The sequence below is a fragment of the Macaca mulatta genome, chromosome 1 (genome assembly GCF_049350105.2).
Source record: "Macaca mulatta isolate MMU2019108-1 chromosome 1, T2T-MMU8v2.0, whole genome shotgun sequence".
Lineage (NCBI taxonomy): Eukaryota > Metazoa > Chordata > Mammalia > Primates > Cercopithecidae > Macaca > Macaca mulatta.
Genome location: NC_133406.1, coordinates 27,189,248 through 27,217,213, shown reverse-complemented (window position 1 = coordinate 27,217,213; position 27,966 = coordinate 27,189,248). Strand labels below are relative to the sequence as shown.

The 27,966-nt window shown below is 41.1% G+C and overlaps 1 protein-coding gene and 1 pseudogene across 1 annotated transcript; both read left to right on the top strand.

The window, feature by feature from the left end:
* Window positions 1-1,150: 1,150 nt before the first annotated feature.
* SELL (selectin L) lies at window positions 1,151-20,285 on the top strand (the record flags this gene model as incomplete). The annotated part of the gene is given in 8 exon segments (NM_001042763.1): window positions 1,151-1,233; window positions 2,865-3,251; window positions 4,219-4,326; window positions 6,910-7,095; window positions 8,230-8,415; window positions 9,901-10,029; window positions 15,527-15,545; window positions 20,267-20,285. Coding segments are annotated over 8 exon segments (1,117 nt in total), but the record flags the coding sequence as incomplete, so codon positions are not given.
* A 396-nt stretch (window positions 20,286-20,681) lies between these two features.
* LOC144337373 (uncharacterized) lies at window positions 20,682-24,582 on the top strand (annotated as a pseudogene).
* Window positions 24,583-27,966: the final 3,384 nt, after the last annotated feature.

The following is a 27,966-nucleotide window of genomic DNA, read 5'->3' as shown; positions in this document are numbered from 1 at the left end:
GGAAAAGGGGAGGAGGAGGATGTGAGACTGGGTTAGAGAAATGAAAGAAAGCAAGGCTTTCTGTTGACATTCAGTGCAGTCTCCCTGCATCACAGCACACTCCCCTTGGGCAAGGACCTGAGACCCATTGTGCTAAGTCAAGAGGCTCAATGGGCTGCAGAAGAACTAGAGAAGGACCAAGCAAAGCCATGGTGAGCCTTTCAGCCTAAAAGACTTTTAGATGCTCAGATAGAAATTCCTGGGGTTGTAGAGGCAGGTGGCAAGGATAGGAAGCACCCCCATTTCAATTATGGTTTTAAAAAATATAGAAACTAAAAATTTTCTCAGATCCTCAAAAAAAGTGATCCTGAAATCTTTCTTCTCAGATATGCTGATTTCCTCTTCTTGACTTTGTCTCTGGGGAGACTCTTGAAGAAATCAGATATTTTGCAATAAACACTGTTTATTGAGAAGTGATGTGCTTCAGAAGATAGAATTTTTTTTAAATTATACTTTAAGTTCTAGGGTACATGTGCACAACGTGCAGGTTTGTTACGTATGTATACGTGTGCCATGCTGGCATGCTGCACCCATTAACTCATCATTTACATTAGGTATATTCTAAGGTATGCAGGAAATCTGTGACTTTGTCATTTCAGTTGCTCAAAAAGATATTTCTTTTTATTAAAAAAAGAAATATTTTTCTTTCCTGGTATCTAGCTATCTAAATTTTTTTTAGGTATTTGAGGCATTGACTCGTTATGATCAAGAGTGAGGCTATAACATTAAATATAAGCATCAATAGTTAATTAAGCACCAACAATACTTTAAACAATATACATACTAAATATTAAATCGTTTTATCTAATAGCTCAGCAGAAAAGCAGGTACAAAAATTACTGAACCACAGAAAAAATTCAGGGCAGTACTGATTAGCAGCTTGAGACTAAAGCGTGAAAATAAAACAGTACAAAACAAAACTATGCATCAGTTCTGATGTAAATTTGAAGTACTTTTTCATCTGTGTCTGAGAAACCTGTTACCTCACACAGGGTTAGTAGACATGTGTGTTTTATTTTGAATATTAAGAAAGTTGTAAGCACCACCTCAAAGGCTGTAAATGTGTGGTTTAAGAGTATAAATCTAAATACAATTTTGTATTTCATTTGCAGATATTTCCACGGAAATGTCAGAGTACCCAGAGGGACTTATGGAACATCTTCAAGTTGTGGGGGTGGACAATGCTCTGTTGTGGTATGTTATGATATTTATATATCGCTAAGTCTATTTTACTTATATTCATTTTTCTTAAATATCCACTGGCTATACATAGTCTAAGGGGAAATTATTTCAGAGAGCTGTTAGTTCTATCCCTTCTATGAACATCTCTTTTCTTCTTACCTTTAGTTCTTCCCCAGAAACTCCTGAACACTATTTTTAACCTATAATAGCCCATGCTATAGGGTTCAAATCCCAATAACCCCACAAATCCTTCAATTATAAAGGAATAATGTTAATTAAGAAATCTCTGTTAAGGCACTTTCAATCTGTACCAAATATTTAGCACCTCATTTTCTATTTTTTATTCATAGTTCAGTGTACATTAATGTCACTTCTACAGTTACAATATGAGCTCATTAAGGGATGGGGCCTTATCATTTTTTGGTCCTTCTCCCATTGTGGTGACAAATTTTATATCTGATTCTTGAAGACTCTCCAGCAATAGCTTTGAACTTGGTTTTTCATTTCCTAAGTAAACCAATGTCTTCTTACTCCCTAGCCTGGATTTTCAGCTGTAGCCAAGCAAACATGCTAACTCTCCCCTTCACACATTTCTTATACCTAGTCCGCACCGTGTCACATGGAAACTTAGTGCTCTTTTCATACAACAGGTATTATCTGAGTCCCTACAATGTGTGAAATTTATGCTAGGCACTAAGATTACAGCAGTGGACACGACCGTTTTTTCCCTCTTAGAACTTGCATTCTAGTGGAATGCTCATTCAAAACTCTGTTCAAAATGTTTATTTTATGATGCTCTTTACCATCAATTATATCTGTTTCTTTACTGTATTAAATAGTGATGCACGTAGATCATACCAGGCTTAGAATGCCATATATTATTATGAAGTCATTGTGTAATTATGTGTTTAATTAGATATCTTTAAAGCCCTCATATTTGATGGGTCCATATGTTTATTAAACATCATCAGTTCAGTCTGTGTATAGAACATGATCTCATCAATTTCATAATCCCTATATCATTTGGCTTTGTAAATTGTTCTTTTTTAAAATTATACAGTTAGATATGTAAGAGGTGAGTGGTATATTGGGCTTTCCCAGAAGCAGTTCTTCCTATAGTAAAAATAAAATATTTTTTATATAAAAGAGATTACTTAAAAGAATGTCACTGTTTTTCCTGTCCTTATTATGCTTCTCCCATAGGTACACATGTGTTGGCCTTCAAGAAATTATTCCAGGATTTAAAAAGTATACTGTAAATTATATAGTTATATGATATTACACTGTAATTAGTTGTAAATCATTAACAGCTACAAAGAAAAAGGAATATGAATGTCTAAAATATGTTGGTTAAATTTCACCTGAAATAATTTTGAGAAAAAAATTAATAAGAAAATAAACCTAGAAAGCCACTAAATTTGTTTAAAATAGAACCTTAGGTAAAAGCATTTGATATTCAAGCCAGAAGGCCTAGGTTCTACTTCAAATCTGCAAACAACTATTCCGTGATCCTGAGATGGTCACACACACTCTTAGGCTCTGTTTCCTCATCTCTAAGTGTCTGGTTCAGCCTGGAGTGGTGCTAGGTACTTTTTAGCTGTAGCATTATGTAAGTCTGCATAGGTCACACTGATGTCTTGCAGATTTCCTGGCACATCATGCAACCGACTGCTGGACTTACCATTATTCTGAAAATCCCATGAACTGGCAAAAGGCTAGAAGATTCTGCCGAGAGAATTACACAGATTTAGTTGCCATACAAAACAAGGCAGAAATTGAGTATCTGGAGAAGACTCTGCCTTTCAGTCCTTCTTACTACTGGATAGGAATCCGGAAGATAGGAGGCATATGGACGTGGGTGGGAACCAACAAATCTCTCACTCAAGAAGCAGAGAACTGGGGAGATGGAGAGCCCAACAACAAGAAAAACAAGGAGGACTGCGTGGAGATCTATATCAAGAGAAAGAAAGATGCGGGCAAATGGAATGATGACGCCTGCCACAAACCAAAGGCAGCCCTCTGTTACACAGGTAGGGAATGACAAGACGGCTATCTACCTCAGACTCAGGAAGGACCACAGTGAAGAGAATAATCAGATTTACCCCATGGAAAGGTTGGAGGATGAGAACAGCTGCCAGTTCATTCTAAAATACATCTAGCCCTCTATATAATCTTGCATCATGTCACTTCTAAGAATTTTTGGTGTACAAGATGTGTCCCTGTGCACAAAAGCTATACCCCTAAATCAAGTGACATCAAAATGATAGGTGTATGTAGGAAGTACAGAGGAAGAATTAGACAGTCAGTGCCTTTGATAATAAGGCAGGGGAGGAGAAGCTGACAGCTGGGGCCAGTGGGAAACTCAGGCTTACACCACCTCAGTTTTCACATTGTGAAGTAGACAGTGTGCTGCCACATGCTTCCTTCTTGGTCTAACCTTATATAATTTTATATAAAAATTGCACTATCTTTGGTGTATGAATATTTCTGTAAAATCTTTTACAATTCCAAAATAGCCAGGATTTTCCAAGTGATGTTTTAATAGTGAACCATAGTTAATATGGTCTCTTGTAAATTGGAGTCTACTGTTTTAGCAAATTTGGACTTTTTAATCTTTGTGATCTCTATAAAGAAAGGGATTGCCAAGAAATAATTGCATGCAGAAATGACTGAGGTCAGGTCATCATTTAACCTTCTCACTCATTAAAAACAAGTAATTTCAACAGTTTCAAGGTATGCCACTAAGTTTCTCATAAGTGTTAAAGAATATTAGTATTGGTAGTTTCATTCCAAAAGCAAATAAATGACTATGGCTATATGCTTAGTGTATTTTATAAGTAAAAATTTTAGCATATGATTTTTATGCTATGAATTTACAAATAAACCTTTCCTGATTATTTAAATCATCTCAGACCAAAGGTTATCTATGTCTAAAGAAATGACTTTGAGTACTAAAATGTAATCACATTAAAATATTTTTTTCTGACCTCCTTAAAGCTTCTTGCCAGCCCTGGTCATGCAGTGGCCATGGAGAATGTGTAGAAATCATCAATAATTACACCTGCAACTGTGATGTGGGGTACTATGGGCCCCAGTGTCAGTTTGGTAAGTCTCTTTCCTTTCTTTGCTTCTTCTTAGGTAAAGTCACAGGAATCATTATAGCTTATGATGGAAGCTGGTTGGAACAAAATGATACTAGCCATTCTGAGAAATGGGAAGTTTTGATCAGAAAGCTCTGCTTTCACAATATTGTTACCTTTCCGTAAATATTTCATAAGTCAGCATGACGTTTCAATTCACCTCTCAACAAGTCTTTTTGAGTGCCACAAGGAGCACAGTGTTGGAATAAAAGCTGTCAGGGTTATAATAAGGAATTAGCATGGTAGATTCCTGCTCTCAAGAAGCTCACAATCTAATGAGCTTGTTAGGTTAATTAGAACTCTAAGGTCTGGAAGAAACTATGCCATTTATCATTAGGAGGCTGAGTTACCTAGAAGTTAATCTTGCTTTTTCCTTCTAGTAGTTCCTTTCCTTCTTGCAGTTCTCCACAGTTAACACATGTGCTCTGTAGCACACTGACTTTGTTCGTGGCCTTCTCTCTCATTTTGCACATGGCCAACAAACATGTCATCTTTAAAACACAGTTCAAAGACAATTTTTTCTAGGAAGTTTTCTTCTGATAGCTCCACATATTTCTTCCTCATTTCTCCCACCTATGCTGAAGTCATCTGTTCATTTGTTCATCTCCTCTGGTGCCGAAAGCTTCTTGAGATCAGTAAGTGTCCTATTTATCATTGCATCTTTGGGAATCACAAAATGCCTGGTATATATCAGGCACTTGCTTGCAAGCCTGAATTGAACTAGACAATTTAATTTTTTAAAAAAGCAATGTTTGTAAAGAATAAAGAATTAAAATCCAAATAAATTTTAATGTCAACAAACTGAAATAGATCTATAGATCTAACTCATTTCACTTGATCCCTGGGCTATGACTCCTTCCTAATACTTTACCCTCACCCCATTTTTGATTAACCCTTATGTTATTGGTATACCCTTTTTCCTGGGTTTTGATTATTGGTATGTCTATTTCACCCATTTTTAACACTTTACTTTTTTTGGTCTTGGTTTCTGTCATATCAGTCTTTCCTCATTCTCCTTCTACCTGAGATCAATTCTCCTAGGATCCTTCATGAGCACTTATCCAGGACCATAAACTATTATAATTTCTCAGCTTTCATCTTTTGTATATCGCTCTTCTGACTCTAATCTACATGTGTCCTTTGGTCAAACTTATTGTCTTTTGCGGACTCACAAATCTATGTGATGTTTGGACCGATAAACCTATCCCCAGCTCTGAACTCAAATATGCTAAGGATGTCCTTTGGGATGTTTAAAAGACTATAAAACCATTTGTTCCCAGTCAGCTTTCCTTTCTGTATTTCTAATCTCAGTATATGGAATCACCATGTACATGGGCACCCTGGTATGAGACTCTCTTTACTCCCCTAACATTTATGCAGGGTAACATTCTACCAATTTTTACAACTTAGTGTTTTTCTAGTTTGTCTTCCACTTGTCAACTCTACTACCATTGCCCTCATTATCTTTCTCCTAGATTCTTGCAATAGCTTGTTAGATGAGTTCCACCATTTTAAATTAGCTCCCCTCAAATATATTATTCATACTACAGGCAGACTGATCAATTAAAAGCAATTAAAACACATCACACATACATGACAATCCACCCATTAATTTCTACCTACCATTTTATCCTACAGGGTGAAATCTAAGCTCTTCAAGCCCTAGAGTAATGCTTGATGTACAACAGATAATCATTAAATCAATGAAAAAAGATAGTAACATTTTCTCTTAGTTCCCATCTTTCTCCCTAATCTCATCTCTATGTTTCCAAATACAAAAATTCTTCTGATTCCTTGAGTCCATTCTTCATTGAAGTCTCTAGAGCAAGGTAACAATAATGGCTTAAATTTGACAGATGAGGAATAAGACATGAAAGTTGTACTGTTTACTAAATGGCATGGCAGGGTCTAAAACGTGAAGACTTTAATTTCCAAGTCTTAAATTTACCTATCGTACCACCAATCAGAACAGGGAAATAGATAGAGTTTCTGGAGAGGGTTGTCAAAATCAAAAGAGTTAAAATTCTGGAACTGAGCTAGAACAGATGAAGACAGAATTGAGGTCAAAATGCTTCCCAGACTTTTATATTCTCTCCTTGCAGAGAAGGCTTATTATGGAGACCCCCTCTTTCTCTGAACGTCTTGCTCCCAATACTCTAGTAGACTCAGGGGCTCTGATGTGATAGTTATATCCCAACTAAGCTGGTCATTCCCAGTTACACTTATTTGGATTTAAGGATTCTTCCTCCAGATAATGCTGAAGATAATGATATGAAGACTAGCTAATGTTTAATTAGAATTTCTTATGAGTCAGGCTTTGTTCTAAGGTCCCTGACTTATGCCAATTGAATTACATTTAGTTTCCATACCGATTTGATAAAGATAACACAATTTCATTATTCTTCTTATATAGATGAAGAAACTGAAATTGGAGGGTTCAAGTAACCTTATTTAAAGGCGCATGGTTATCAAGTGGCAGAGCTAGGATTCAAATCCAGGCATCAGGTCCTCTTAACTCTTCCCCATACTGTTTCTTTCCCTGTTGAAGTGATTCAGTGTGAGCCTTTGGAGCCCCCGAAGCTGGGTACCATGGACTGTACTCACCCTTTGGGAGACTTCAGCTTCAGCTCACAGTGTGCCTTCAACTGCTCTGAGGGAACAAACTTAACTGGGATTGAAGAAACCACTTGTGGACCATTTGGAAACTGGTCATCTCCAGAACCAACCTGTCAAGGTGAGTAACTTCAGACTAGAGTCTGTGTCACGGTGATCCTGGGCTTACAGTCAGAATATTTAGTAGAAGTTTGCTGAGAAGTCAAACTTAGTAGTCTAATTTAACCTAACTTAGTTTAACCTACTGTGATGTTTTTCAAAGGACTTATTCTTACTAAATTTTTTTGAAAAACCTCCCAAACAAAAAGTAAAAACCAAATACCCCTGAAGCCACTGCCCAGTATGTAACATGATTTATAGCAATACAGCATGGTTATTATTATGTTTTTTAGTTTTCTCATTGCCATTGCATAAATAACATCTTGCCGAACCTCAGTTAAATTTGGTTCTTCTCATCTCAATAATACCTGTTTTATGTGGTGTCCTACTTAACACCAACCAATTTCCTTCTCAGGGTAGTGGAGGTCTTTCTTGGTTTTTTTATTTGGCTTATTCTTAAAATCACCTTTTACTTTTCCTCGTGCATAAACTTTTAGGAGAATAACAACTGAAAAACAAAAACACAGTCTCTTGATCTTTTTAAGTTTGAAATATGGTAGGTTTTGTTTTTCTTTGTTTTTAACTGCCAACCTTATCTGGATATGGGAGAAAACCAATGTCATCTGAACTTGTGAAGTTTTGGTTAAATTGTCTACAAGTATGTTCCTGACGCATTAGTTTAAGTAGTTTCATTCTTAGAAGTGCTATCAAAATCCCTTATTGAAATCATAAAACTATCAACCCACCTACTGGAATTTTACAGAACTTGGACTTGCTTCAGTGAATTGGGATGTTTTTCAAAACACTTGGGTAGCTATCAGAACAGGTGAAAAGGCGGAGATTCTCTGAGAATACGCCGTAAGAGCCCTTGATGCACAGGCCATGTGACATGGTACTTCCAGCAGAAGTGGAGGGTCACCTTAGCGAGGGCAGCAGCCTGGAGCAGCCACTCCTCTCCCCACGGGCTTTCAATGCTTCCTTGCCTTCATCTCTCATTTACCACCCTCCATCATTCTCAAGAAAATAAAGCCTGGAAGCAATATCACAAGTAATATAGTCACACAGCTTTGGCTAAAAATCCTTTGCTCAAGGGAGGGTCTCTACTCAGAAACACTGTTTTGTCTTTTTTTTTTCTTTTTTTTTTTTTTCATTGAAGTGATTCAGTGTGAGCCTCTATCAGCACCAGATTTGGGGATCATGAACTGTAGTCACCCCCTGGCCAGCTTCAGCTTTTCCTCTGCATGTACCTTCAGCTGCTCAGAAGGAACTGAGCTAATTGGGGAGAAGAAAACCATTTGTGAGTCATCTGGAATCTGGTCAAATCCTAATCCAATATGTCAAAGTGAGTAAGTTTGTCCTGGAAAACTGAAGACTTAAAGATGGAGCTGATGGATGAGCAGATATGAGGAAAGACATCCATAAACATTTACATTTTGTTTTGCAAAGTATATGTGACCTAGAAATAAATTTGTATACTTAAGTCACTATAAAATCTTTGGTTGGTCTTGCCTCCTCCTTTAATGACAATCATTTCTTTTTTTCATTCTCACCTCTTGCCTTCTTAACTCTTAAAATCTGGACTCATTGATTTACTTTTTATCCATTCTTCTGTTCCACTACAATCTAACATCTCTGTTAGCCCATTGAAATGCCTCTAAAAGGTAACTAATGACCACCTACTTCCCCAAATAATGGATACTCCTGAATTATCACTAAGCTAATGCCCCCCAAATCTGTCTGTATATGTCATGTCTTCTTCATCTTTGTATACTCTCCACCTGACACAGTGTCTGGCAATAGGTGCTAAAGCAAATGCATGTTAAGTTAGCACATGAAAGAATAGCTACCCATGTCTGCTCCTGAGACTATCTACATAGATGACAAAAGTCTTTAAATGGTAGGATCTGCAGAAGCTGTCAGAAATGCTGATCTCCGTGAGCTGTGTGCCCAGGGCCAGGGAGTAGAGCGGATGAGCAGAGAGAGGCAAGGAAGGCTTTAGCAGAGGACTGTATATTAGGCCTATCAGAGACATTTCCCTTTAAGGCCTAGCTAGTGTTCATTTCCTCCTCATCTTCATCAAGCCAACAGGTACCCTCTGTCTGGAGCTCCTGGGAACTTGAGCCCTCTCTCCATCATATATTTGAGTGTGGAGATCAAAGCACCTTGAAAAGGTTCATCAGAGTAATGGGAAGAACTAAGGATAGAATCGGTATTTTTAAATAGAGGCTCCCAAATGAACTTAGTTTACACTTACAAGAGTATCTCTAAACATACCCTTTTACTTATTCGTGAAGGAAGTAGAGGGAAGTGGTAGCGCTACTGCATTGGAAAGAGATTAGTGCAGGTCCTTGGCATGTAAAAAACAAGTGCTGACTTTTGCACAACTGCTTTAAAGTAAAAGCATTCATGATTTCCTTTGACTGATGAATTATCCAGTGCAGATCACTGGCTTTTGTTTTTCCTGAAGTTGTATTAGGCTTTTAGCTCTTCTCTGTGTTTCAGAGTTCCAATCATTGAACAAGTCCATGGAGCTAAACACAATGATCACCATTCTTGCCAACATTTTTAGGTGCATTACCAGGAACTCTATGAACCACAAATCTGGGCATTGAGAGTCTGTAGGCATTAGACTAGCAAGGCTGGTCCAGTCTTTGCCTATGCTGTACTCATTATAGGCCTTCCCACGCCAGTTTCCTCATCTGTCAGATGGCATCAAATGGGCTACTACTAGGAGATGTAAGGAGGAAAAAAGTCAAATATCATGAGATGGACTAAGGAAATAATGCTGGTGGTCTCATGCTATGTGCCTTACCGATTTCTCTTTCAGAATTGGACAGAAGTTTCTCAATGATTAAGGAGGGTGATTATAACCCCCTCTTCATTCCAGTGGCAGTCATGGTTACTGCATTCTCTGGGTTGGCATTTATCATTTGGCTGGCAAGGAGATTAAAAAAAGGTATGTGAGTTTAACTTCATATGAAAAGAATACAACTTTAAAGTGAAAAATAAAAAAAAAGAAACCCACAGGAAATTAAGTGTGATAGATTCAACAGAAGCAGGATGCCAAGCTTTACATTCTAGAGCCATCAGTCCCTGGAGGCATGTAAATCAGCCCAGGACACACCTTCATTAAAACAGGTTGGCTGATTTTTGCTTTTCATCTGATAAACTTTAAAAAATGTCTATTATCTTCAAGGCAGCTTGCTACGCTGATAACAAGTAAGTGAAATCTTCTTTTTTTTTTTGAGACGGAGTCTCGCTCTGTCGCCCAGGCTGGAGTGCAGTGGCTGGATTTCAACTCACTGCAAGCTCCGCCTCCCGGGTTCACGGCGTTCTCCTGTCTCAGCCTCCCGAGTAGCTGGGACTACAGGCGCCCGCCACCATGCCCGGCTAATTTTTTGTATTTTTAGTAGAGACGGGGTTTCACCGTGTTAGCCAGGATGGTCTCGATCTCCTGACCTCGTGATCCACCCGCCTTGGCCTCCCAAAGTGCTGGGATTACAGGCACGAGCCACCGTGCCCGGCCGTAAGTGAAATATTCTAATGGCTCTTTGCTATTTGCTCTTATTTGATTCTTTAATACCTTTTTTTTTTTTTTTTTTTGAGATGGAGCCTCACTCTGTCACCAGGCTGGAGAGCAGTGGCGCAATCTCAGCTCACTGCAACCTCCGCCTTCTGGGTTCAATCTATTCTCCTACCCTCCCAAGTAGCTGGGACTACAGGAGCCTGCCACCATGCCCGGCTAATTTTTTGTATGTTTAGTAGAGACGGGGTTTCACTGTGTTAACCAGAGTGGTCTCAATCTCCTGACCTTGTGATCTTCCTGCCTTGGTCTCCTAAAGGGCTGGGATTACAGGTGTGAGCCACCACACCTGGCCTGCTCTTAATTAATTCTGAAAAGATAACACACAATCTCTGTCCTCTAAGAGCCTACATGCCTTGGATTTCAATGGTACAATTCCACTAGGAAGTGGGTCTAATGTCCACTAAGGTTTCAAGGCACTGCTTCCAAATACCTGACCTCTTCAAGAGTCACATGGGCATTGCATTAACCCTGGGAGAAATTCCCATGTGTTCTCCTGAGTACGTATTTACCAAGGCCACAGCTCTAACCAAATGCACCATATATGCTTTCCCTCCATCCGTCACTGGACAGGAAAACAGAAGGAGGACTGCCTTGAGAAGTTACCATCTGCTGCCCAGATTATCACTCCCTTTACCCTAAGGCATGAGTGTGTCTCAGCCTTAAAGTGTGAGCAACCCACCAGCCTGCAGCAGGCCTTGGGTGCATGGTGCCACATTTGGCCAAACTCACCTGGAAGAACCATTCAAGGCTGTAACATTCATGGACATCGGGCAGCTTTTAAGATATACCTGTTTTGGCCAGATGAGGTGACTCACGCCTGTAATCCCAGCACTTTGGGAGGCCAAGGTGGGTGGATCACGAGGTCAGCAGTTCAAGACCAGCCTGGCCAACATGGTGAAATCCCGTCTCTACTAAAAATACAAAAGTTAGCCAGGCATGGTGGTGGGCACCTGTAATCCCAGCTACTCAGGAGGCTGAGACAGAAGAATCGCTTGAACCCAGGAGGCAGAGGTTGCAGTGAGCAGAGACCGTGCCATTGCACTCCAGCCTGGGCAACAGAGTGAGACTTCATCTCAAAAAAAAAACAACAAAAAAAAAGATATACCTGTTTCAAGTTCAGGGATGATCTCAAAACAATTGCTAACCAACTGTTCTGTGTTGCCTTTCTATGGGATCAGTTGTCATTTTAATTTTCCTTCCATCAAATTAATTAGTATGTATTCTGTTCGCTGAATATGGTATGTAAAGGTTGCCCCCTGTCCATTTACACTGGCAATTACAAAAATATTATTTATCAGTCCCTAATTGCGTGCCACTCTGATCTTATCTTTCATTTAAATTTGAGAATGGTGGGTGTGAGGTAAGTTTTCTAACCAATCCAGAAAGACAAAGTGGGGGGGGTGGGTGGGGATTATTGATATGCAAGAACTTCATTAGCTATGTATAATTTGAGAGCACTGAGCAGTTAAAGTGTCTCTGCCCTTGCTATTAGAAATTCTGTGCTCATTGAATCTCACTATCTTATAGTATTATACAGTACTAAGTACTATACAGTACTAAGTATAAGTACCAAGTACTGCATTAAGGCAAAAGAAGAATGACAGTTTTCTCCAACCACTGATTATTCTTTCCACTGAGACTTCAAAACCTGACCCTAATCATCCTGTCTTTCTTCCTACCTTGGGTGATGATGGCAGAACTGACGGGTAGAGAACAGGGTAGGTTATTACACACTGCCCCCTGGGATAAGGTGGCTATTATCTAAATAATTTTAAGGACTTTGGGGCTATAAGTCACCTTAATAAGGAAGCTATTTATTTCAGGATTCTAAAATCTTTTAATAAGTGTTTGTAGAATCAAAAGAATAGAATCAAAGTCACTTGTATGTAGTGAGGGGTTAGCTGGCTAACGCTGTTTTATAAACAAGGGTACAAAACTCAGTGGGGTTGTTTTTAAATTTTTTACCTTGGTGTCATTTCTGTACAAGATCTCAAACCGATAACTTGAAAACTGCTGTGGGAATCAGTGTGGGGCAAACAGGAAACAGATAACGGGCAGTTAGGCTAGTTGCAGTTATGCCAACAAAGAAAACAGAAGCCCCAAAAGATTGCTGGCTTGGTAGGAAGTTCAGGGTATCTTTAAGGTAACATTAAATAGTCTTTATCTGTGGGCCAGACACGGTGGCTCTCACCTGTAATCCCAGCACTTTTGGAGACTGAGGCAGAAGGATTACCTGAGCCCACGAGTTCAAGACCAGCCCGGGCAACATGGCAAAACCACATCTCTACAAAAATATAAAAAATTAGTCAGGCATGGTAGCATGCACATGTAGTCCCAGCTACCCAGGAGACTGAGGTGGGAGGATCACTTGAACCCAGGAGGTCAAGGCTACAATAAGCCATGATAGCACCACTGCAATCCAGCCTGGGCAACAGAGTGAGGCCCTGTCTCAAAAAAAAAAAAAAAAAAAAGTCTTCATTTGTAAAACATCTTCCATTATCACCAACTTACAAATGATTCTGCTTTCCAAAGATTTTGGTTGTAGGTTGGTCCTTTAAGACATGAAGAATATTTTTCCTACAGAGACAAAGGTAGAAATAATGGCTACATTCCCAGGCTAAATCTAAGACAAAATATAGTTCATGGCATTTACAAGGATAAAAGTAAAAAGTCATAAATCTGTATGTGTGTGTTTAGGGGTGTGTGTGTATCTATGTGTGTGTGTATGTATATATACACAGAGAGAGAGAGAGAATTTATAGGCTTTTTGGGTTCTAATAACTAGAAAAAGGACACAGGTAACTATTTAGAGTATGGAAGCCAGTGAAGTGACTAGAGACTTCACCCCTATTCTTCTGTCCTCAAATGAATCTTCTGACTCTAGCACTTTGTCCCCTGCCCTAGTAGTCTTAGTATCGAGACTTTCGCTCCTTTCTTTTAGGAAAGGAATAAGGAAGGGCTCCGGAAGCATGTGTCCTTGTGCATGGGCTCATCTAGACACATTTTTTTGCTCCTGGCATTATCATTCTCTGATTACTCACTACCATTGGCCCTGTTTGGTAAATGAGGAAACCAAGGCAATGATGTTTTAGGCCAAATCTCGAAAATCCCGTATCAGCAGGACCCAGAGTTAGAGATTAGACTCTACCCCAGATACATCTTCTAAAATCACTGGTCTTCAGATTCGTGAACTGTTTTTTTCCTCGGTTGGAAGAATTTCCCACCAGAACCAACACACAGGGTTAGACCTGGGCATGAAACTGAACACATGCCCTCTTAGTTCCCTTTTCTTCAAAATGAAACTCTCTCAGTAGGAACAGATTCTTACTCATCTATTGTTGTTAGGTGCATTGTCCCTAAAAAAAAAATTTATGTGAAGTTAAACAGAATCTGAAATTAATTCAGATTTGATTCCTCCCTGCTCAAGTGCATTTGGTCATCAGCAGGCTGAAATTTAGAAGAAAATTTCAAATAGTAGTCTTTAATACTTTAAAGGATTAAAACAGTAATGGAGCACTGTCTAAGTGCTAGCACCTGAACTAAATACTTGGAATATATTTTATTTTATCAATCCAATGAGGATGATACAATTATTATGCCTCTTTAACAGATGAAGAAATTGTAGTTTAGAGAAGAAACTAGCTGTTCAAAGACACACTGTACTACAGCTGGCAAAATAGGGCTTGCACCTGGGTGAGATGATTCTAGAATGCCAGTTTATAGCCACTGAAATATATTGCCTCCCAAATGACTGTTTCTGCTCAAAGAGTTTTTTTTAAGTTATCTACTTAATTATATTCTTCCTTTTTCAAAAAGAATGTGAGTGCAAAATGTGTTCAGTATAGCAAATTAAAATTAATTAAAAAGTAAAAGAAAACCAAATTTAAACTTACGGTAAAAAAATCATTTGGAACCAAGGGTGAAGTTATGGCACGAAAATGTATGTCACAAAGTTCTTTTTTTTTTTTTTCTTTTTTTTTTTTGAGACGGAGTCTCGCTCTGTCACCCAGGCTGGAGTGCATTGGCCGGATCTCAGCTCACTGCAAGCTCCGCCTCCCGGGTTCACGCCATTCTCCTGCCTCAGCCTCCCGAGTAGCTGGGACTACAGGCGCCTGCCACCTCGCCCGGCTAAGTTTTTGTATTTTTAGTAGAGACGGGGTTTCACTGTGTTAGCCAGGATGGTCTCGATCTCCTGACCTCGTGATCCACCCGTCTCGGCCTCCCAAAGTGCTGGGATTACAGGCTTGAGCCACCGCACCCGGCCACAAAGTTCTATATACTTGGTAGGAGAGGGTCTCAGATCTAGCTCTGAGTTTCCTTGCAGCCAGTCAAAGGAAAGGCATGTGATACTCTTTGTGTTTGTAAGATAAAAACACATTAGTTACTCAGATGAGGCTGTGCAATTCCTATCAACAAGGCCAAAGTGAAATTCTCTTGTGGATTCTCATAGAGATGATGCTGTGAGCTGTAATGGCACATAGTCTTACAGTATTAGCAGCTGTCCCTCAAGGGAAGAATCTGCAGGTAGGACGAGATGGCAGATTGGGAAGGGATAAACACTTGAATGGGCATATTGGGTCTCACCACCAGGCAATTTAGCCTACACTTCTGTCTTCTTGAGTACACGGAGAATGGAATGAAACCTCAAGAGGCATCTGCATCAACATGTCTGTTCTGTATGAGTGTCTACCACTGTTTATTAAGCCAGTTCCTCAAATCCCCTTTGACACAGATAGGGTCCACCTAACAAATACCTAATATACTTCAAAAGACAGTTTTGAGAGTGGGAGTCTTCCTTCTCCCTTATTTGAAAAACTTTAAAGTGTCTAATTTTTGCTAATGCCATTTCTCTATTTTCTATTTGCAGGCAAGAAATCCAAGAAAAGGTAAGTTTTATTAGTGGGGGGGAGTTTCCACATCTGCTGATTCCTTCTCTACTTGCTTAAGTTGATTCCTGCTCTAGCAAGACACATTAACGCCATAGTAGTTTATTTACCTGGAGTCCTCATCCAAATGACCAGATAAAGTGATAAATCTACTAGCTTCCTTTCGGACCTGTGCTTTTTGGTGCTAGTGGAGCTGCATGAATGAATGAATGAGTGAACAAGTAATCCCTATTAGAAAAGGGCAGTTTATGTAAAGGGAGATTTTTCTGATGACCTCAGAATTTTTTCTGAATGTTAAAAACATTGTGGTATGTTCTTCTTGTTCTGGCTGAACGTGAGGCCCTAAACATATTATTTAATAAATATTCAATTGAACAAGCATTTATTGAGAAATGAATAAATGCTTGTTCAATTGAATATTTGCTTTCAATTGCTCTAATAGGCATTGCCCTTCGGAAATGTGGGAAAGATAGGGAGCATGAATTCTACCTATAGCTTCCCCAAGGAGGCAAGTATTTTTCAGTTTGGTCTTGAAGCTCAAATTTCTTGTACTGGAGAAATAGCACAGTGGGAGGAGATGCAGACTGTGAAAGTGGATGGCCCACCTGGCAGAAATGAAGATGGCAAAATATTTCTCAGTGTCTAGGGTTTAGTGACTTGCTCTGGAATCTTAGGAAGGAGAGTGTAAGTAAAATAAATCTATGAAAGGAAGACTTTGGTGACATATTCAGTACCCAGTTGGACAACTGAGCTCCCTTTAAAATGCTAGAAATGAAGTGAGATGATTTCTGAAGGGATTGGGTGCTGGTTTGGGCAACCATCCTACCAACCACAAACTTAGTATGGGCCATTGCTTAGCATGCAAAGGAAAAAGTGGGGAAAGATGAGGCACCAGAAACCAGATCATAAAGTAATTTATAAGCCATGTGATATGGGTTTTATCTTGAGGTCTTTTGGGATATCACTAAAGGGGTTTAAACAGTGAGTAGCCTTGCCTCCAGCATCTTATAAGGTCACCCTGCAGAGCAGTATGGCAAGTGCGGGAGACAGGTGAGCCTGGGGGCAAAGAGACTTGTTTTGGAGGCATTTGAAGTTATTAGGTTAAAACTGATGGCACCTGTCTAGGGAACTAGTAGTAAGAATGGGTTCATGAAATAGGAAGAGGTGATATTAACTGAATGTGTCTGTTAATTGGCTAAAAGGGAGAGAGAAGAATCAAATCATCATCTTTCTCACCTGGAAACTGGCGGATGGTAGTACCGTTTACTTCTGAGAAGGGAACATAAAAGAATGAGAGGTTTTGGAGGTAAAGATCATGGGTTCGGTTTTGTACTGAGCTTTGGGTGTCTGCTCTTCATTCACTGTGGTTCACTGGACCTATCCACAGCACAGAGGCTATGTTGGGGCAGAGGATTTGGGGCCCTCACATTTCAGGAGGTAACTGCCATCTCAGGAGTGGGTACGATCATCCAGGGAGGGTATGAGTGCTCTGAGAATGGAAGAGGATCTGTGAGAGAGGATGGGAGCCAGAGGAACATCATTGTCTAATAAGTCAGCTAAGGGAAAGAGAAATGAGAAGAGGTTGCCAGGCAGGGAGAAGGAAGAAGAGGAAGAGTGTGTGGTAATGAATGCCAAGGAAAGAAAGAAAGGGGAACAGCTTCAAACACTGCCAGGAGAACCAGTAAGTACTCCCTGGATGCAACAAGGGTGTCAATGGGGAGACTATTTGCAGTGCAGACATCAAGACAGAGGTCAGATGGCCAAGCATTGAGCATCACTGAGTATGAGAAAGTAGAGACAGAACAAGCAGTCATCTCTTTTAAAATGTTTGGCTGTGATGGCGAAGTGGGGCAGGGGTAACTGGATGAGGATGTGCGATCAGTGGAGGTTCTTTTTATTCTTTTTAATTACTCTGTCTTCTCTTTACTAGTGTAAATGGAGTCTAATGGGGAAAGGCTTCTTTCTCTGAGCTGGTGTCCCTGTCTGTGGCAGGAAACCCACAAGATGTGAAGATGTCTTTCAAACTCACAGCTACTGAGTGAAAGTATTTTCTGGCACAATTTACCCGGAGCTGTTTTCTGGCTACCGGAACCACCTGTTTTAATTGCCACTAGATGGAAGCAGATCAACTAGATTTTTTTTTTTTTAAGATGTCCTTGAGGCACAGGAAGAGATACTGGCTGGAACAATATTAGCAATAAGCTCATTACCATGCTAATTGCTATATTAAGTTTAATGGTTCACTGATTTTTTTATAACCAGTCAATTAATAGTTGTTTATTGAACATTCTTGTGTCAGAAACTGCTAAGCTTGCTTGAGACACCAAGAGGAGTAAGCCTGGCCCCTGATTTCAGGAAAATTATTACCTAGCTGGGGGGTTAAGATAGGAATATAGAAAGAAAAAAATCAGAAAAATACAAGGCAGAGCATGGTAATGGCCAATGGGTGCTATATTTAAGAGGAAAAAGTCATTTGGCTTGGTGCTTATAGATAATCTTATAAAGAAGGTTGCTTTTGAAGAATAGATAGGATTTAGGTGTATGGAGAAAAGCAGGAAAAGAAGGCAGTCTGTAGGAAGGAAAAGATGTAAGCAGCGCTATGGTAGTGAGACTATGAGAGCATGTTCAGGAGCCAGTGAGCAGAACTTTCTTGAGCCCATGGCTTATTGAGGAGTTGTGGAGTGGAAGTTGGAAGGGAAGGCTGGCCCCACCAACATAAGTCTTGAATGCTTCACCAGATGGTCTAGAAAGGCCTAGCAAAGAAGAATTATTTGCCCAGCTCTCATTTATTGACCAAGGCTGTATTAATTCATAAGAATCACAGAATTTTAGGTCTGGATAAGATCTTGGTGGATATCACATTCAAACTCTTTTTGTAGTTGAACTAATTAAGTAACTTTTCTATAGGGCTTGAGCAAGTGACAGAGTTACAATAATCATAAGCCTTTATCAAATATTAATTCCATGTTGTACACTATTATGAATGGTTTGCATGTCTTAAATCATGAAATATGCCTTTAAGTCTGCGGGAGAAGGGTCTATGAACATCTTCATTACTGATAAAGGAACAGGCACAGAGAAATAAAATAGCCTGAAGTCACAACAAATGGCAAGGCTGAGATCCATACTCATCTGGATCCAGGGATCATGCTCTTAACACATATGCTTTTAGAACTCAAGACCCTTGATTACCAGCTTAGACTGGTAAGTCCCAGACACCCTCCTTTTCCAGTAATGTGATTTTTTTTTCACACTGAAACCATCGTGTGATTGCACTGAGGAAGGGTGGGGTAGAAGAAGTTCGGTATGTTTTTAGAACAAGTCAAAGGTAAGATGAATACTATCACACTAAACACTGTGAGCCTTTTTTTTTTTAAGTTCTTGGGCTAATTTTCATAGTAGTTTGTGTTCATTTCTATTAGCTTTTGAGTGGTGAATGAATGATTCCTTGGGCATTTGTGGTTTCATTTCTTGCTGGGTTATTTTGACTCTTCTGCAAACTGACTCTGTTTATCACCTCATTTGGTTTCTGCTGTCTAAATTCTGGCAGGGTAGAAGCTACACCCAAGATACACAGGAAGATATGATGCCAACCTCAGAGGAGGGCATATGTGAAATTTTGTTTTCAGAAACACTTTTTTGTCTCTATTTTTGCAAGCACATTTGCAGCTGCTGAACTGTGGTTTACCCTGACAGTTCATCATGAGACCAGCACCTCACAATCTGGTTCTCCCTTTGAAAGGTGCCATGAAGACATACCACATTTCATTCTCTCCTTGTCCTTTCCAAGAAGAAGACAGTTGTGTCACACACAAAAAGTGTCACTTATTTCTTTAAATGTGTTACCATCTCATTAAATTATATCCCAGGATATAATTTATCAGGAGTTTATAACTGCCACTACTTCATGAGTTTAAATTTTCTCCAATTTCACTTTCCATTTAAGCATGCCTTCTAATTTCTTGACTTTCCACTGCTCAAAATCAATCTACGGCCGGGCGCGGTGGCTCACGCCTGTATTCTCAGCACTTTGGGAGGCCAATGCGGGCGGATCATGATGTCAGGAGCTTGAGATTAGCCTGGCCAATATGGTGAAACCCTATCTCTACTAAAAATACAAAAATTAGCTGGGTGTGGTGGCACGTGCCTGTCGTCCCAGCTACTCAGGAAGTTGAGGCGGAAGAATCGCTTGAACCCAGGAGGCCGTGGCTGCAGTGAGCTGAAACCGTGCCACTGCACTCCAGACTGGGCAACAGAGTGAGACTCCGTTTCAAAAAAATAAAATAAAATAAAATAAAAATAAATTTAAAAAATCAGTCTACACTGTCCTTCAAACTCATTAGATCTGGAGACAAAGACCGTATGCACCACAAAAATTTCTCCAAGTGTGGTCTGTGGGCCAGTGGCATAAGCATCACTAAAGAGCTTGTTAGGGGTGCAGAATCTCAGGCTCCACTCAGACCTACTGAATCAGAGTCTGCATTTTAACACCATCTCTGAATGGTAAGCACATGAAAGTCTGACAAGTGCTGCCTCTAGGGTTTCCTTACATTCGTTCATCTTCAAAAGTTCCTAAAGGCAGGCCTCTTGTCTGAGATTCCAGCTGAAAGCATTTCCCTGCTCCTCTTCTCATCTCTAATGAATATTTACCTTTTCTACTAACACTCCAAGTTTTGCAATGTTTAAACTCTTAAGTTTATTATCTTTTGTTTTTCTTTCAGTATGGATGACCCATATTAAATCGCCCTCGGTGAAAGAAAAGTCTTGGAATACTGAAAATCATGGGATCCTTTAAATCCTTCCATGAAACGTTTTGCATGGTGGCACCTCCTACATCAAACATGAAGTGTGTTTCCTTCAGCACATCTGGAAAGATTTCTACCTGACCAACAGCTCCTTCTGCTTCCATTCTGCCCCTCATTTATCCCTCAACCCCCAGCCCACAGGTGTTTATATGGCTCAGCTTTTTGTCTTTTCTGAGGAGAAACAAATAAGACCATAAAGGGAAAGGATTAATGTGGAATACAAAGATGGCTGACTTTGCTCTTTCTTGACTCTTGTTTTCAGTTTCAATTCAGTGCTGTACTTGATGACAGACACTTCTAAATGCGGTGAAAATTTGACACATATGTGAATATGGACTCAGTTTTCTTGCAGATCAAATTTCATGTCGTCTTCTGTATCCTGTGGAGGTAGAACAGTCTCATAGAAAGTTCATAAAGTCTACGCTCTCCTTGCTTTCTAACTCCAGTGAAGTAACGGGGTCCTGCTCAAGTTGAAAGAGTCCTGTTTGCACTGTAGCCTCACCGTCTGTGAATGGACCATCCTATTTAACTGGCTTCAGCCTCCCCACCTTCTTCAGCCGCCTCTCTTTTTTAGTTGGCTGACTTCCACACCTAGCATCTCATGAGTGCCAAGCAAAAGGAGAGAAGGGAGAAATAGCCTGCACTGTTTTTTAGTTTGGGGGTTTTGCTGTTTCTTTTTATGAGACCCATTCCTATTTCTTATAGTCAATGCTTTTGTCACTATATTATTAGTAAGAAAACATTACTGAAATGCTAGCTGCAAGTGCAATCTCTTTGATGTTATGTGGAAGAATTAAAACAGGTAGAGAAATTCCTGATTCACAATTAAATGCTCTCCTTTCCCTGCCCCCAGACCTCTTATCCACTTACCTAGATTCTACATATTCTTCAAATTTCATCTCAGGCCTCCGTCACCCCCACCACTTCTTTTATAACTAGTCCTTGGCCAGGCGCGGTGGCTCATGCCTGTAATCCCAGCACTTTGGGAGGCCGAGGCGGGCGTATCACGAGGTCAGGAGATTGAGACCACCCTGACTAACACGGTGAAACCCCGTCTCTACTAAAAATACAAAAAATTAGCCGGGCTTGGTGGCAGGTGCCTGTAGTCCCAGCTACTTAGGAGGCTGAGGCAGGAGAATGGCGTGAACCCGGGAGGCGGAGCTTGCAGTGAGCCGAGATCGCGCCACCGCACTCCAGCCTGGGCAACAGAGCGAGACTCCGTTCCCCTCCTCACCCAAACACACACACACACACACACACACACACACACACACACACACACACAACAAAATAACTAGTCCTTAACAAATCGAACCCATGCTGAGCTCCTCTTCCTGGCTTCTCACTGAAAGGTTACCCTGTAACATGCCATTTTGCATTTGAATACAACCTGCTTTTGAAGTGTTAATTAGTTCGCCTAGTTTCTTATTTTGAAAATTACCGTATGTTTTGTTTTCTCCCCAATGAGATTATATGCTCCTTCAGGGCAGAGTTTGTGTCAGATCCCTGGAGTGTCTAGTGCATTACTTGACACTCAATAAATGAATGTTCAAATAAATGGGAAAGAGCATACAGTGTACTGCTGATATAAGTTGCAGCAAACCCTCTTTCTCTATGGCATCTGATGGCCTGGGCAGATATCACCTAATGTCAAGAGCTGGATTCTTATGAGAGAACAGGGCCCTATCAGAAGCTAGCTGGAAATACCTCCTTGTCCCACGGCCAGTACAGATTTCATACAAATTTGCACACATTATGAGAATAATTTTTTGGTCATGATTACATTTTTCTTTCTCAAAGACATCTCAGATTCTGTATTACAGCAAGAGCTGTTGCAAAAGATTCTCCCTATAGTACACTGTGAATCTTGTATGTGCAAGTCACATTCATGTGGTTTAGGGTGTGAGAGACAGGACTGACAGAGAGAGGAGAGACAGAGAAGAGAGAGAGAGAGACAGGAGACAGACAGAGAGAGGAGAGAGAGAAACAGGAGAAAGAGGCAGAGAGACAAAGACAGAGTCAAAGAGAGAAAAAAAGAGAAAGATAGAAATAGTAAAAGAACAACAACAGTGTGCCCTATTCCTTTAAAAGCCAGGGTAAATTTAAAACCTGTAATTGATCATTGAAGGTCTTCTCTGTGACCCTATAACACTCCAATACTACCTTGTTGTCAGTGCAAACAAAGGTGTAGTCTGAAAACACTCAGACCACTGACAACCATAGCTTTCCTATCAAAAATCCTTAATCCAGTAACCCGCGGATGCGTTCAATCTGTAGCGGCAACTGCTTTGCTAATAGAAGAAAGTAGAAAACTAACTTTTAGAGGAAACCTCATTGTGAGCACACCTCACCAGTTCAGAATTATTCTAAGTCAAAAAAGCAAAAAGGTAGCTTACTAACTCAAAAATCTCAAGTATGGGGCTATTCTGTTAGAAAAAGGTAATTTAACACCAACCACTGATAATTCCCGTAACCCAGCAGATTTCCTAACAGGGGATTTAAATCTTAATTACCATACAAAGGTCCAACCAGACCTAGGAGGAATTCCCTTCAGGACAGGACAATAGATGCTTCCTCCCAGGCGATTGAGGAAAAAACCTCAGTGGGTATTCAGTAAGTGATAGGGAGACTCTTGTGGAAACAGAGTTAGAAAAATTGCCTATTAATTGGTCTGCTCAAATGCGCAAGCTGTTTGCACTCAGCCAAGCCTTAAAGTACTTACACAATCAAAAAAGACTATCTCAATCCTGTCTCAAAAGGTTACCTACACCCTCTGTGAAATGAATTTGCATAAGAACTGTTGTCTATGGGAATGCATCTGGATGAGGCAGCTGGGTTGTTATGAAATACTCAGGAACCCAGCCCAGGCCTAGGACTCACCCCTGAGCACAAAGACAATGTTGGGCACGCTGGTAAAGGACCACTAGAATCCAGCAGCCCGGACCACTTTCTTTGTGGTCAAGAAAGGCAGGAAAAGGGGTGCAGGACTGCTACATTGGTGAGCATAACTAATCCGATAAGCAGAGCTCCATGGGTGGTGACGCACCCTGGAAAGGAATAAGCATTAGGACCATAGAGGACGCTTTAGGACTAATGCTCTTCGGAAAATGACTAGGGGTGCTGGCATCCCTGTGTTCTTTTGTCAGATGGGAAACGTTTCCCCCCAAGGCAAAAATGCCCCTAAGATGTATTCTGGAGAATTGGGACCAATTTGACCCTCAGACTCTAAGAAAGAAATGACTTATATTCTTCTGCAGTACCGCCTGGCCACAATATCCTCTTCAAGGGGGAGAAACCTGGCCTCCTGAGGGAAGGATAAATTATAACACCATCTTACAGCTAGACCTCTTTTGTAGAAAAGAAGGCAAATGGTGTGAAGTGCCATACGTACAAACTTTCTTTTCATTAAGAGACAACTCGCAATTATGTAAAAGGTGTGATTTATGCCCTACAGGAAGCCCTCGGAGTCTACCTCCCTACCCCAGCGTTCCCCGGACTCCTTCCCCAACTAATAAGGACCCCCCTTCAACCCAAACGGTCCAAAAGAAGATAGACAAAGGGGTAAACAATAAACCAAAGAGTGCCAATATCCCCCGATTATGCCTCCAAGCAGTGGGAGGAGGAGAATTCGGCCCAGCCAGAGTGCATGTACCTTTTTCTCTCTCAGACTTAAAGCAAATTAAAATAGACCTAGGTAAATTCTCAGATAACCCTGATGGCAATATTGATGTTGTACAAGGGTTAGGACAATCCTTTGATCTGACATGGAGAGATATAATGTTTCTGCTAATTCAGACACTAAGCCCAAATGAGAGAAGTGCCACCTTAACTGCAGCCCGAGAGTTTGGCTATCTCAGGTATCTCAGTCAGGTCAATGATAAGGTGACAACGGAGGAAAGAGAACGATTCCTCACAGGCCAGCAGGCAATTCCCAGTGGAGACCCTGATTGGGACACAGAATCAGAACATGGAGATTGGTGCTGCAGACATTTGCTAACTTACGTGCTAGAAGCACTAAAGAAAACTAGGAAGAAGCCTATGAATTATTCAATGATGTCCACTATAACACAGGGAAAGGAAGAAAATCCTACCGCCTTTCTGGAGAGACTAAGGAAGGCTTGAGAAAGCATACCTTTCTGTCACCTGACTCTATTGAAGGCCAACCCATCTTAAAGGATAAGTTTATCAGTCAGCTGCAGACATTAGAAAAAAACTTCAAAAGTCTGCCTTAGGCCCGGAGCAAAATTTAGAAACCCTATTGAACTTGGCAACCTCTGATTTTTTATAATAGAGATCAGGAGGAGCAGGCAGAGGGATAAACAAAAGGCCACTGCTTTAGTCATGGCCCTCAGGCAAGCGGACTTTGGAGGCTCTGGAAAAGGGAAAAGCTGGGCAAATAGAATGCCTAATAGGGTTTGCTTCCAGCGCGGTCTACAAGGAGGACACTTTGAAAAAGATTGTCCAACTAGAAGTAAGCTGACCCTTCGTCCATGCCCCTTATGTCAAGGGAATCACTAGACGTCCCACTGCCCAAAAAGACTAAGTTCCTCTGAGTCAGAAGCCACTAACCAGATGATCCAGCAGCAGGACTGAGGGTGAGGGTGCCCAGGGCAAGCACCAGGCCATGCCCTCACCTCGCAGAGCGCCTCACTGAGGGCCAGGAGGTTAACTGTCTCCTGGACACTGGCGCAGCCTTCTCAGTCTTACTCTCCTGTCCCGGACAACTGTCCTCTATATCTGTCACTATCCGAGGGGTCCTAGGACAGACAGTTGCTAGATACTTCTCCCAGCCACTAAGTTGTGACTGGGGAACTTTACTCTTTTCACATGCTTTTCTAATTATGCCTGAAAGCCCCACTCCTTTGTTAGGGAGAGACATTCTAGGAAAAGCAGGGGCCATTATACACCTGAACATAGGAGAAGGAACACCCGTTTGTTGTCCCCTGCTTGAGGAAGGAATTAATCCTGAAGTCTGGGCAACAGAAGGATAATATGGATGAGCAAAGAATGCCCGTCCTGTTCAAGTTAAAAGATTCCGCCTCCTTTCCCTATCAAAGGCAGTACCCCCTTAGACTCGAGGCCCAACAAGGACTCCAAAATACTGTTAAGGACCTAAAAGCCCAAGGCCTAGTAAAACCATGCAACAGACCCTGCAATACTCCAATTTTAGGAGTACAGAAACCCAACAGACAGTGGAGGTTACTGCAAGATCTCAGGATTATCAATGAGGCCGTTGTCCCTCTATACCCAGTTGTACCTAACCCTTATACTCTGCTTTCCCAAATACCAAGGGAAGCAGAGTGGCTTACAGTCCTGGACCTTAAGAATGCCTTTTTCTGCATCCTTGTACATCTTGACTCTCATTTCTTGTTTGCCTTTGAAGATCCCTCGAACCCAATGTCTCAACTCACCTGGACTGCTTTACCCCAAGGGTTCAGGGATAGCCCCCATCTATTTGGCCAGGCATTAGCTGAAGACTTGAGTCAGTTCTCATACCTGGCCACTCTTGTCCTTTGGTACGTGGATGATTTACTTTTAGCTGCCCCGTTCAGAAACCTTGTGCCATCAAGCCACCCAAGCACTCTTAAATTTCCTCACCACCTGTGGCTACAAGGTTTCCAAACCAAAGGCTCAGCTCTGCTCACAGCAGGTTAAATACTTAGGGCTAAAATTATCCAAAGGCACCAGGGCCCTCAGTGAGGAAAGTATCTAGCCTATACTGGCTTATCCTCATCCCACAACCCTAAAGCAACTAAGAGGGTTCCTTGGCATAACAGTTTTCTGCTGAATATGGAGTCCCAGGTATGGCGAAATAGCCAGATCAATATATACGCTAATTAAGGAAACTCAGAAAGCCAATACTCATTTAGTAAGATGGATACCCGAAGCAGAAGCAGCTTTCCAGGCCCTAAAGAAGGCCCTAACCCAAGCCCCAGTGTTAAGCTTGCCAACAGGGCAAGACTTTTCTTTATATATCACAGAAAAAGCAAGAATAGCTCTAGGAGTCGTTACACAGGTCCGAGGGACCAGCTTGCAACCCGTGGCAGACCTGAGTAAGGAAACTGATGTAGTGGCAAAGGGTTGGCCTCATTGTTTACAGGTAGTGGCAGCAGTAGCAGTTTTAGTATCTGAAGCATTTAAAATAATACAGGGAAAATATCTCACTGTGTGGACATCTCATGATGTGAACGGCACACTCACTGCTAAAGGAGACTTGTGGCTGTCAGACAACCGTTTACTTAAATATCAGGCTCTATTACTTGAAGGGCCTATGCTGTGACTGCACACGTGTGCAACTCTTAACCCAGCCACATTTCTTCCAGACAATGAAGAAAAGATAGAACATAATTGTCAACAGTTGCTCAAACCTATGCCACTCGAAGGGACCTTTTAGAGGTTCCCTTGACTGATCCCGACCTCAACTTGTATACTGAGGGAAGCTCCTTTGTAGAAAAAGGACTTCAAAAAGTGGGATATGCAGTGGTCAGTGATAATGGAATACTTGAAGGTAATCCCCTCACTCCAGGAACTAGTGCTCAGCTGGCAGAACTAATAGCCCTCACTTGGGCACTAGAATTAGGAGAAGGAAAAAGGGTAAATATATATACAGACTTTAAGTATGCTTACCTAGTCCTCCATGCCCACACAGCAATATGGAGAGAAAGAGAATTCCTAACTTCCGAGGGAACACCTATCAAACATCAGGAAGCCTTTAGGAGATTATTATTGGCTGTACGGAAACCTAAAGAGGTGGCAGTCTTACACTGCTGGGGGCATCAGAAAGGAAAGGAAAGGGAAATGGAAGGGAACCACCAAGAGGATATTGAAACCAAAAGAGCAGCAAGTCAGGACCCTCCATTAGAAATGCTTAGAGAAGGACCCCTAGTATGGTGTAATCCCCTCTGGTAAACCAAGCCCCAGTACTCAGAAGAAGACATAGAATGGGGAACCTCACAAGGACATAGTTTCCTCCCCTCAGGATGGCTAGCCACCGAAGAAGGAAAAATACTTTTGCCTGCAGCTAACCAATGGAAATTACTTAAAACCCTTCACCAAATCTTTCACTTAGGCATTGATAGCACTCATCAGATGGCCAAAGCATTATTTACTGGACCAGGCCTTTTCAAAACGATCAAGCAGATAGTCAGGGCCCGTGAAGTGTGCCAAAGAAATAATCCCCTGCCTTATCGCCAAGTTTAACAAAGAACAGGCCATTACATTACCCAGGAGAAGACTGGCAACCAGATTTTACCCGCATGCCCAAATCTCAGGGATTTCAGTATCTACTAGTTTGGGTAAATACTTTCACTGGTTGAGGAGAGGCCCTCCCCTGTAGGACAGAAAAGGCCCAAGAGGTAATAAAGGCACTAGTTCATGAAATAATTCCCAGATTCGGACTTCCCCGAGGCTTACAGAGTGACAATGGCCCCGCTTTCAAGGTTACAGTAACCCAGGGAGTATCACAGCTGTTAGGTATATAATATGACTTACACTGCGCCTGGAGGCCACAATCCTCAGGGAAGGTCGAGAAAATGAACGTAACACTCAAATAACATCTGAAAAAACTAACCCATGGCCGGGCGCGGTGGCTCAAGCCTGTAATCCCAGCACTTTGG